The following is a 12,130-nucleotide window of genomic DNA, read 5'->3' on the forward strand; positions in this document are numbered from 1 at the left end:
CACAGACAGATGTTTTGTGTGCACATGAATCCTCGAGAAATGAACCCTTTTTGTGAATGAATTGGGTGGAAAGCTTAAGCTTTCACCTGCCCAGCAACACCGCCTGCTACTGATATTTTATTACAGATATTTACAAGTCACAACTTAGTAAAAACACGTATCAAGCGGAGGCGTAGTAGGTTTCAAGACTTCAAGTTTGAAGCCAACCAACGTAGAAAAGCCCCACCTTGGAACCTTTCACTGTTTTACAAAAGAGAGCCCTATAGACGAAAATATGTTCAAAAACAAACATGTTTCGTCGAGGTAAAACGAAACAAAGATAATGTTAAAACATAATTAATCCTAAAACGTAAAAGTTACTGAATCGGCAGGCTAAATAATGTAACGGTTTACTCATCGAAGGTATCATTTAAGTTGTACTGTGAATGGAACTGACCATTAGCCATCGTCACATGATAAAGCTGGAATTTTTAGCCCGAAAAACGCACAGTAATTTAGTCATTCTTACTCTTTTGTCTTCTGACAGTGTTTGATAGACATCAAAATGATATGCGGAGGACTTACAGATGGCACAAATGCCGACGAAGACATTCAGAAAATCTGCAACGAAGTAAGTATTGAAATTTGACACTACACTTTTATTGTTGCCTGCTTTGAAAGTAAACGTTGCACACGAAAAACATGAAAACTAAACCCAATAATTTCCAGGTAAAGTCTCAAGCTGAGCAAAAAACGCGGAAAAAGTACGACGTCTTCGTCGCCAAGGTTTACAAATCACAGGTTGTGGCTGGGACCAACTACTTCATCAAGGTAAGCACAACATCACACATTTTATTCAGATTTTATTTGTATTATTTGGGTCTGAGCAGCAATCTGCCAGCTACCTATTGTTTATGTAGAACTGTTATTATTATTATTACAAACCCAATTCCAGTGAAATTGGGAGGTTGTGCTAAATTTAAGCTTTTGTTAAATTGTTAATTATGATCATTTTATATTTAATCATTATATCCTTTTAAGTTAGTTACCTTAATTATACTCTGTTTAATACGTCCTGAAATATTCTTATGAAGAAAAGCAGGAAGGTGGGTCGTTACCGGAAGGGGGAGTGTTCTTTGAGAGTTAGGATTCAGCCGTTGAAAAAAAAAAAAAAGAAAGAGCTGTGTCCAAACGAAGCCGTCCTTTCATTTTTGCCCATTCTAAACATAGAGCAATCCATCTAAAACCTACGAACCCCTCAACTTACACTAAACATGAATACTAGCAGAATACAATAATTCATCCATTTCCAAACCGCTTTATCCTAACTAGGGGGTGGCTGAACCCTATCCCAGCCGTCTTTGGGCAGCAGGTGGGCCACACACTGAACTGGTTTCCAGCCAATCGCAGGGCACACAAAGACGGACAACCATCCATGCTCACACTCACACCTAGGGACAATTAGAACAATTTAGAGTGTTCAATCAGCTTGCTTGCTGTGCATGTTTTTGGAATGTGGGAGGGAACCGGAGTACCCAGAGAAAACCCACACAGGCCCAGGAGAACATGCAAACCCCACACAGGAAGACCGGAGCTGGAAGTGAACGCACTGTGAGGTCTATGTGCTGAGGTCATATTCTAACAAAGTCCTCCTTGAGGTTTTAAGATAAGAAAACCTTTATTAGTCTCACAATGGAGAAAAATTCCTAATTCACAGCAGCAAAGTTCTTAAAGGAAGAAGTAGAACAACAAAACATAGGAGCTGCTGGAAAGGCAGCCACTCTCGCGGTGCCATTTTGAAGTCAAAATAACATAACACAACACATAGGACAGACAGTCGTGCAATCTTCACCACTTTTCTGCATACACTTTGTTGTCTGAAGCAGTGATAGATGAAAGAGGAGAGGATCAAAGTGTCCTTTCACCAGTGGATCAGAGACGTCATGCTGAAAATGTGCACACGTCTGCTCCAAGCTAAGTTTTGAAAGCAAACACGAAGCTGTAGTGTCCATTGACGAAAAGAGATGAGTTCACTTCTCCTGTCCCATGTAATCCGCTTCAAACTCCAAGCCGTGACTCCCAGTTCCAAATCCGCATCGGCGCCCCGCGCTCACGCTCCTTTCTTCTCATCGTCGGCTCCTCAAGCTATATCCATCCAGCCGCAGACCGTTCAACAGCACCGATCTCTCCGCTGAACAAAGCGGGGCTTCAAACTTTGGGTGTTTGATCTAAACATCACACCCTCGAATACACGAAAATGTTTCATTTGATACAGCGCATTGCCATGGCAACAGTGTCTGACGAAATAAAAAGATTTTGATATTTTCATCATAACCATCTTCGGACGAATCAGGCAAACTTTGACAATGATCGGATAAATTATCTCGGAGGACCTTGTTCAGATATGACCTCTATGAAAGACCACATTAATTACGGATTTCATTCCAAACAGGACATCTTCATTACGATGAACCGCATAATGTATTTTCACGTATATATTTACAGTTTCTACATGTGTCAAACCGTTGCCGTTCTCATACTATGGTCGTAGGTGCACGTGGGAGGAGATGACCACATCCACATGCGCGTCTTCAAAAGTCTGCCACACGCCGGGTCAGTGCTGAAGCTGGCTGACGTCCAAGAGGACAAGACACATGCCGATGCCATTGAGTTCTTCTGAATGACAAAGGCTGACAGAAGCATCCCCATTTTTCTGTACAGTAACTAGTACATTGCAATTAAATACAAAATAATCCGCTATGTACTCGAGTTAATGACCTTTTCAATAAGAGTTCATTTGTTAAAAAAAAAAAATCAAGATTCTGGTATGTGATTTCACGCATCCAATACACCATACATGGGCAATGCATGGGACACAGAGTGGCCCCTGAATTTTTGAATACACTTCCGCTGGCCATTTCAGTTTCAAGTTGTAATAACACTGTCCACTACTTGATAGCAAACATTAATTTACAGCACTTGAGAGCAAACATTATTTTAAAGCACTCATGTCCTGTAATTGCCATGAAAGAGAACTCGCATCAAGAAAAAGACTTTGGTTTACCACAATGAAATTCCACGTCGTGATTGTCTAATCGTCAGCAGGAATGTCAAGCAAAGCTAACTGGTGAGTGAGTCTCCCTACATTTGAGGAATCTGAATGACACTACGAGAGATAAATCTACGAGAGTTAATTTTGGTGGAAATATATGCTGACAATGAGTTTTTGCTCATATTGTTGGTTTATTGTTCAGCATGTTTATGCCATCTTTGAATGGTACTGTATCAGGCACACTTTCAAAGAATGGAGCATTTTAAAACTTTATTCATAGAGAGTGCGCACCACATTATAAGCCGCATAGAATAGGAGCTACAATACTGGCTGAGGTTAGGTTATACATCCGCTAGATGGAGCTATGCTAAGGGGAATACCATAAATTACAGCATTATATATATAAAGAGCCTTCACAACCGCTGCATCTGGAACAAAGCCCTTTCCAGAACATTTCAAACACTATGTCCAAGAGAGCACAGGTGTCAAACTCACGGCCGGGGGGCTAGATCAAGCCAACCAAGCCAATTTTATGTTGTCCGTGAACGCATGTGTGTGACACACTTTTGCAATGCAGCGTGAATAGCCCTATAGCCATTATCGTGAGCTGCTATGAGCATTACTTATTCATCAGTGATTCAAAACATCTCACGTGTTTAGAATCATCTAATCTGCTTATCCTCACAAGGGTTGTGGGCGTTCTGGAGCCCCTCCCAGCTGTCTTCCGGCAGTAAGTTGGGTACACCCTCAACTTGTTTCCAGCCAATCGCAGGGCACACGTAGACATATAACCACCATTGACCCTCACACTCACACCTAAGGACAATTTAGAGTGTTCCGTTAACCCTCAATCATGTTTTTGGAATGTGGGAGGAAACCGGAGTACCCGAAGAAAACCCACGCAGGCATGAGGAGAACATGCAAACCCCACACAGCAAGGCCAGAGACTGAATCAAACCCAGCACCGCGGGACAGTGAGGCCGGCGTGCTAACATCACATCGAAGAGTAATTCCACCTGACCAGAGTGTATCTCATCTCCTTGTGAAGGGACGGCATTAGCAGTCACCATGTCGCCACTTATGCTGATGGCCTGTGTGATCAGCTTCTTCGCGTCTTCTCTCATTGTCATCAGTAAGAACTGTTTTGTTTTGAACGAACTGGCTACCCGCGATGATAGCACCAACTTGCAGGAGCTCATCGATCTGGCCCTCGTCGTGGACAACCGCATGCGGGAGCGTGATAGGGAACGCATGGACAAACGAGGAACTACCCGTTTTCCACCCCGATGTGCGGGTCTTCGGCCAGCTGAACACGAGTCCTGGCGACCATCCGGACCCGAGCGTCATTCGTGTTTCGGCCCAGCCGACGCAGAGGAGGAGCCCATGCAGCTGGGAGGCGGATGCCTGGGACCAGCGGAGAGAGAGCGTGGGATTCGGGATCGGGCCTGCTTCTACTGCGGTCAACCTGGACACCGTGTTGCCAACTGTTCCATGACACCGGCGTGCCCGTCCCGGCGCCCCGAAAACTGTGAGTTTGTACCCAGTATTGCGTCGCGGGAGTCGAGACGGGATGAGTCCCGTACGGGACATCCGCAAAGACTCGAGTTGGACGGGACTCTCTATGGTCCTTTATGGGTCATTACTATTCGGGCCTTGGTGGACTTTGTTTTTTGTTGTTTTTTAGATCCCAACTTAGCTAAGGAACTGGGTTGCCCAGTTGAGGTCTTAAGAGAAACAAAGAGGGTTCACGATCTTGACGGGCGACTCTTGGCGGAAGTAAACGAAATCACCGGGCCGGTAAAACTAAAATTATCGGACAATCACATCGAGTACCAAAGATTCTATCTCATGCAGTCTCGATCCATTCCCTTAGTTTTGGGGTTGCCGTGGCTGCGTGAACATAACCCTTTCATTTCCTGGGAATGTCCTGCGATCGAGAATCGGAGCTCATTTTGCTATACCCACTGTTTGCGTTGGGCGGCAGAAAATAGAGGGCCGACCCGTAGCGCGCCACCAGAAGTCATTTGTTTGGATAATGTGCCGAGTATTTACCATGATATGCACCAAGTATTTAGTAAAGACCGTGCCCAGTCCTTGCCGCCTCACCGGCCCTATGACTGCGCAGTCAACCTGATAAACAACGCCCCGCTCCCGACTTCCCGATTATATCAGGTCTCACAGCCGAAACAAGAGGCTCTGAGGGAATATATCGATAACTCACCCTCGGCTGGCCTCATTCGGCCGTCTAAATCTCCACTGGGGGCCCGGTTCTTCTTCATCGAAAAGAAAGACAAGTCGCTACGCCCGTGTGTTGTTTATCGGGGCCTTAACGAAATCACAATCAAGAACAAGTATCCACTTCCGTTGATAGATTGCGTTGAGGTGTTACAGTGGGGGCATACGTCTAAGGTGGCATGCCATCCAGGGGTGAACCGGACCTTGGACCTCGTGTCGCAGCGGTTTTGGTGGCCGGAGCTACGCAACGATACTATATCAAGGCCTGTTCCACCTGCGCGTTCAGTAAGGCGGCCCACCAACCACCGGCTGGGTTGCTGCAACCGCTGCCTGCTCCGTCTCGACCATGGTCCCACATTTTCCTGGATTTTGTTACCGGCCTGCCTCCTTCCCGGGGAAAATCATACTCACCATAGTTGACTGCTTCTCTAAATCTGTCCATTTTGTTGCGTTGTCCAAGCTGCCCTCTGCCCAGGAAACCTTCTCGTGAGACACGTCTTCCGCCTTCCTGGGATTCCGGTGGACATTGTGTCGGACCGGGGTCCCCAATTCGTCTGCAGGGTATGGAAACGTTTCTGTCAGGCCATGGGGGCGACGGCGAGTCTGTCTTCTGCTTACCACCCGCAGTCCAATGGCCAAACGGAGCGCATGAACCAGGACTTGGAGGCAGCTCTGCGCTGCGTTTGCCTCCATCGGCCCTCGTCGTGGTCGGCTCACCTGCCTTGGGTGGAGTACGCCCACAACACCCTCGTCTCATCAGCTACCGGTCGGTCTCCTTTCATGGCGGCTTATGGTTACCAACCTCCTCTGTTTCCTTCCCAGGAGGGTCAGGTGGAACTCCCATCCATACAGCTCCATCTGCGACGGGCCCATCGCGTATGGAGGGAGACCAGAGCAGCGCCGTCACGCACTGCTCAGCGGAACCGGCAGATCGCTGACCGCCGCCGATGCCCAGCACCCGGATATCAGGTGGGGCAGAAGTTGTGGCTGGAGACCAAGGATCTGCGACTAGCCGGTACATCTCGCAAGTTGGGGCCTCGATTCACTGGACCGTTCGTGGTGGAATAGATCCTCAGCCCCGTCTCCGTCAAGCTCCGCCTGCCGCCCACTATGAAGGTCCACCCCATCTTCCATGTTTCCCTGTTGAAGCCAGTGGCCACCGGTCCCCTGGCTCCTCTGCCCACATCTCCTCCTCCTTCACGAGTCGTCGACGGTGACCCGGTGTACACCGTGCGAGAAATTTAGGACTCTCGGCGCAGGGGTAAGGGGTTCCAGTATTTGGTCGACTGGGAGGGCTAAGGCCCGGAGGATCGGCAGTGGATCCCCCGCTCCTGGATCTTAGACCCGTCCCTGCTCCGGTCTTTCCACGCAGCGCACCCGTCAAAGCCGGGTGGTCTACCAGGAGGCCTCCGTTGAGGCGGGGGGGGTACTGTCACGTTTCGGTTTTGCGGTCTGGCCAGCAGGTGGTATGAGCAGACTTTCTGGCACACCTGCTGCCAATCTGTAATCTTTAGACTCAGTATTTAAGGACTCCTCCGCCATTCACCTGTTGTGGGAGTATTGTTCTATGGCATTGCTGTCTTCGCTGTTCTTTGACTTATTGGCTTTTGACCTCGTCAAAATTTCGCGTTATAGTTCTCGGTACCCATTTTTGAGTAAGGACTGTTTTGTTTTGATGATCTGGCTTTTGTACGTGTACTAGTGTTACATTGTTTTTCGTTCGTATTTTGCGGTCTTTATTTCTCTTCCTTGCTCTTTTGTGCAAGCACTTTTTGTTACTCGTTTGAATTTGCCTCCTGGTCCTTATTGTGGACCAGCGCTTTATGTTCTCGCCTTATTTTCGGTGCGATTGAGACATTAAATTGTCTTTTTCCCTACGGAGACCTTGTTTTTGTCTCCGTTTTTGTATCCCCCCAAACTCGGTTTATCCGAAACTTAACAATGGATGGCACGGCGGGGATGTCCAACACTCGGACCCAAGCGGTGACTGAGCTTAACCGCAAAATGGATGCAGTTTTGGAGCGTCACTGCAAGATGGAAAACAACTGGGAGAAGGTGAGATCTGCGCTCAGAAAAGAAATTGTGTATTTGGCTGATCGACGCCATTGAAGAGACACAGGCCACGGACTCAGGGCTGTCTGGAATTGTTGGCAGGTGTTCCCAAAACATCTGCTATCTGGACCTTTCCTCTGGAAGAATGTATGCATGGAAGCTAGTGCCCTACCATCACCCCCTCCCCTCCTTCTCGGCCATTGACTGATAAGCCAGGACTGTCTCCATGAGAAGACCTTGAAGAAGCAGCTGCAGCCTGACACGCGCACACACAACCAGACAATCACACGCGCATGCACACCCTTGTCATCACCGCCTTCGTTATTCCTGGTTTGCTTCTGCTGAGCGCTCGAATGGACTGGGCAGCTCGCCGGTCGGGCCGCGGCGCACTCCCCCGCACTCCCATCCATCCGCCCCTCATTACATGTTATATCTTGTGACTTGTAATTGTCATACGCTTGTTTACGTGATGGGGTCTTTTTTCTCATAGACTTTAATTATCCTCAGAAGTGGATAGCATGTTTTTTTTCCCCCTCTCGCTCCATAGTGGTTTCCTTTCTGAACTAAGATCTCGGGGAGCTGTGCACACAGCGAGTACCGAAAGGCCCTTTGCACTGTATCCCATGTTCGTCATTGTTTTTCACGTTTCTTGTGCAGAGCATGCCTGTTAAGTCCTAATTGCCCCATGGGGATAAATAAAGTTTCTGAACCGAACTGAACTGATTTTTGAAACACGCTCAAATCAGTCACGAAAGCAATTATATATTGTTTGCTGTGCCGACTTCATTTCATCAGCTTTCTGTTGTAGGTGCTAAGGAAAATGGTTGATGTTTTTGGTGTGGCCAACAGCCCTCTCTCTCACAGAACTGATCCAGCTCTGCATTTAACAGGAGCCAAATTCAATCGCCCCAGTGAGAAAAAAAAATTTTTCAGTGCCCTGAGGATCATATAAATCAGCCAGAGAGCACTGAGTGGAAGAAACAAATGTTGCCTCTTAAAATAGAATGATCTTTATTCACTGAAGTGTTTTGAAGATAAATTGTTATTCTCATCATCACTAATGGCTTAACTGTATCTTCTTACACATTTTTTTTGGTCACGTCGCCGGCCACCAGGGGCCCTCAGGCCGCAGTTTGGACACCGCTGATATACCAAAATAAAAAGACTGCCAAGTCACCTCCCGCTGACACAAAGAGCCCGCTGCATGAAAAGCACCTGTCAAATCAGCGCTCAAAATGTGTCTGATGTGATGTGACGGGCCAGATCTGGCCCCCGGGCCTTGACTTTGACACCCGTGGTGGACATGAACACCCATGAAACACACCGGGCTCACTCGAGCCCGCTATTTTATTTTGTTTTTATTTATTTTAAACAAAGCAGCTTGTGACATTTTGGTGGTCTTGAAATGTAAAATCGAACAAGGGGGCAACCATTTTGAATTTACTGTACGTTAAAAGTCAAGCGGCTCGGAAGATGAATGAATGAATGAATGAATGTACGTTAAAAGTTGGTGTCTCCTTGACGACAAAAGCTGCTGTCACTTGATCCACGCGATCAAATCGTCGAAAGATGTTTCACATTTGATTTTATTTCAGGGATGAAGAAATCCATGAACCTATTTTTCATCGTAGTGGTATCGCCACCTACAAGCTAAAGCATATATGTTTTCTTCTTTGACATTTTTCCTCCAAGCAGGTTGACCAGATTTAGCTCCTATTTACTCAGGAGTGTTTAGGCCCCGATGATGTTGCAAGGCAATTTTATCACGGCGCTGTTGCTGTGGTATTGTGGAGTGTGTCAAGAAAACACTACTTTTTAGGGTCTAAACATAACACAAAAAACGAGGGGAAACCCTTCAGCTGTGGCTACAAAACCAAGGTTTGATTTGTAATTTTAAAAATAAAAAATGGCCTTAGATTGTCTTACCTGAATCTATGAACACCTGGTGGTATATGTAACAGCACAAGAGAAGGCACGTGCTAAAACATGGAGTCCACCTTTTTTTTTATAGCGATGCAACACATTGAAGTCACCCTAGAATTTGTTTTCATAATAATGAAAAGCAAAGCCTTTATTTTCCCCACCGCTCACGTTTGCCTGGTCTTAACATTCGTGATAACTTATAAAACATGGCACACATCTCATGCTTGCCATAATGATCATTGTATTTGTTAATGGTGGGGGTTTTGTCTTCAAAATGGCTCAGTGGCCTTCCCTGGAAAATATGAGTCAGCTATGAGCCAGTGTCACATTTTCAAAAACACATTTTGAAAAACAAAAAACAATTCTAAACTGTATTTAAGAGGTTTATTTGGCCATTTCCTTCAAATTGCCAGTACCCCAGAGTGGCTCAGGCAACAAAGGCCCCTCATTTCTTGTAGCTCCAGTACAGCGACCCCCACGCCTACACACACACACGCAGACGCACACACACACACCACTCCGAGTAAATACCTGAAGAAAAAACTATTTTTCATCCAAGCAAATATTCTTCAGCGGCTTTATTAGTCATCACTGATCACAGAGATTGGCAGCACTGAGCAGTCATGTTAGAATCGACTCAACTGCTGTTCACATCACGGCGAGCAGACAGGAAGCGTCCGTCAGCTGGGGGCTTCCGATCTGGTCACGGCGGAGACGTCACATCAGCCTGACGTCCCTCAGCAACACGTCATGCCACATTCTTAGTGCTGTGATGCTTTGCAGGTTTGCATCCCTGTAGATGAACTCCAGCTGGTGGGTGCCATCGACGGTCACGTGGAAGCGGTCGATGTCACACTGGATGATCATCTGAATGACATGCCAGTAAGGTGAGCTAGGCAGCTTGCCATGAATGCTTGAACCAGTCAATGACTTTTTCCTGTACATCTCAACATCTCAACACCCAAAAAATGGTGAGCTGCAGTTGACTAAGAACTCATGAACCAGTCACACATTTTTCCGAGACAAAAAAAAAACCCAACTGGTTGTCTGTCCGCGTCTGTGCACACGAAGAGCAAGGTTGTCGTGGTTATTGAAAATGGACAAACTCTCAAAAACCAAAATTGAAGACCATCAGATCACCAGGAACCAGATAGTGCGGTCATGGAGATTTCGTAGAACGATGCAATGATTTCTGACCTCAAAATCCTGGCCGGGTTGGAAGGGGAAGGAGGCCACCTCTTCTCAACGCTTTTAGTACCATGCAGGTCAGAGCTCATCATAATCGTTTTCTCATTGATGCGAAAGCCCAAGTGCAGCGCCGTGTCGTCGGCCATGGCCAGCTTGAAGATTAGCCTGCAATATTCATCCATTCGCTGTCTTCAAGCCGCATAAACATGTTGTCACGGTAAAATCGTTCTTTGTCGGGCGTGTGGCCACATACCTCTCAGCCATCGGTTTGGCTCGTCCTCTGACGGCGAGGTTACTGCCAACGCTGAGCAGCCCCAAAAGGTCGACTCTGAATCCGAGCTGCGCAAATACAATTTTCAAGGGTAACCAAAGGAAATGCAAATGATGTGGAATCGTTTAAGACGCTGAAACCCGAGTGCTTGTACTCAGTCTGAGCAAAAGACCGTCATTCGTGATATGAAACGCGTTCTTCAGAAGTCACGCCAGAAATCCCCCACTCACCGGATGAGGCGCCACAAGAAGTTTGCTCAAGCCTTTGATGTCATCAGGCACATGCGTCAGAGAAGGGTTTTCACTCCAGTTACCTGGTCCTGATGTTGGCAGCTGGGGAGGAGGACAAGTAGGAAGACTGGGACAAGTGGTCATGGGAGGAAGAGGAGGACAGGTCATAGGAGGAAGAGGGGGACACGTCGTCGGAGGGGCACAAGTCGCACAACGACACTTAGGACAACGACAAGGGGGACACGAAGGGCATGGACACTTGTCACAGGGACACACGGGACATGAAGGACAAAGGTAGCCCATGGCTACGGGGAAGGATTTTGGGTCAGTGCACACATTCAAAGACATGCATTGTACGTTGAGCGTTCATGACTCAAGGAACTTTTTTTTTTGTTTTTTTTTTTAGTTGAACAGATGAATGGCAGGTAAACGCTGTCATGTGTGCAAAGTTTGGACAATTCATTGTTTTTTTAAAATGTGATTTTCATGGTGTGACAGCAGTAAAATCAATTGAGGTTTTGTCTTGCTCAAGAAGCTTTTAACAGTTTATCCTCAACTTTTGCCCTTCCCTTTTTTTTGGAGCTCATAGATACATATGTCCGTGAGGACAGAAGCATCCTTTCCCGAATGAAGACAATTCAATGGCAGTTGACTTGATAAACATTCACCTTTGCAGCTTGTACCACCATTCCATGTTGAGAAATTATGGTGCAACTTAAAGTGAAGGCAATACTGAGGGCTTCACGCTTTTATCTGTAAATGTTGACTACATTTTGAATGTAACCAACAATTACTGTATATATGTAATGCACACTTGCGGTATGACACAATCAAAGTGCCTGTTAATACAAAAATCCACTCGGAAACATACTTTTCGCAGGTATTAAGCATTTTTTTTTCATCCACACTCACACATGACGGGAAACGCCAACAAGCTGATGAAACACGCCCACAGCAAATGTGGTGACATGGCGACTGGTACCGCGATCCTTCTCGTCAGGTGGAATTACTCTTTGATGTGATGAAGCCAACAGGTTTGTCTGCAGAATTTAAGCGCAGCTCGCCACTTATGTACACACGGACGCACCCCCAACATCAGAAGTTGAAAGGAAAAGAGCTGAACTTTTAAGGTTGATGATTGGCCATCGTAAAGTCGGGCACGGGCGGTGCTTCCGGGGGGCCGGCGGGGGCGCTAGCTTT

At 46.7% G+C, this 12,130-nt stretch overlaps 1 protein-coding gene and 1 long non-coding RNA gene across 2 annotated transcripts; one reads left to right on the forward strand and one right to left on the reverse strand.

Moving 5' to 3' along the window:
* The first annotated feature begins 431 nt into the window (after positions 1–431).
* LOC127593094 (cystatin-B-like) lies at positions 432–2,739 on the forward strand. Its single transcript, XM_052054324.1, has 3 exons — positions 432–610; positions 709–810; positions 2,531–2,739. Exons 1-3 carry the CDS (start codon positions 545–547, stop codon positions 2,657–2,659), a joined length of 297 nt encoding a protein of 98 aa, XP_051910284.1. The 5' UTR covers positions 432–544; the 3' UTR covers positions 2,660–2,739.
* A 7,065-nt stretch (positions 2,740–9,804) lies between these two features.
* LOC127593102 (uncharacterized) lies at positions 9,805–10,485 on the reverse strand. The gene is made up of 2 exons (XR_007960315.1): positions 10,439–10,485; positions 9,805–10,108 (listed from the first exon to the last, which is right to left on the reverse strand). It is a non-coding gene; the product is annotated as an uncharacterized LOC127593102 (long non-coding RNA).
* Between the last annotated feature and the right edge of the window lie 1,645 nt (positions 10,486–12,130).

Source organism: Hippocampus zosterae, chromosome 20 (genome assembly GCF_025434085.1).
Source record: "Hippocampus zosterae strain Florida chromosome 20, ASM2543408v3, whole genome shotgun sequence".
Lineage (NCBI taxonomy): Eukaryota > Metazoa > Chordata > Actinopteri > Syngnathiformes > Syngnathidae > Hippocampus > Hippocampus zosterae.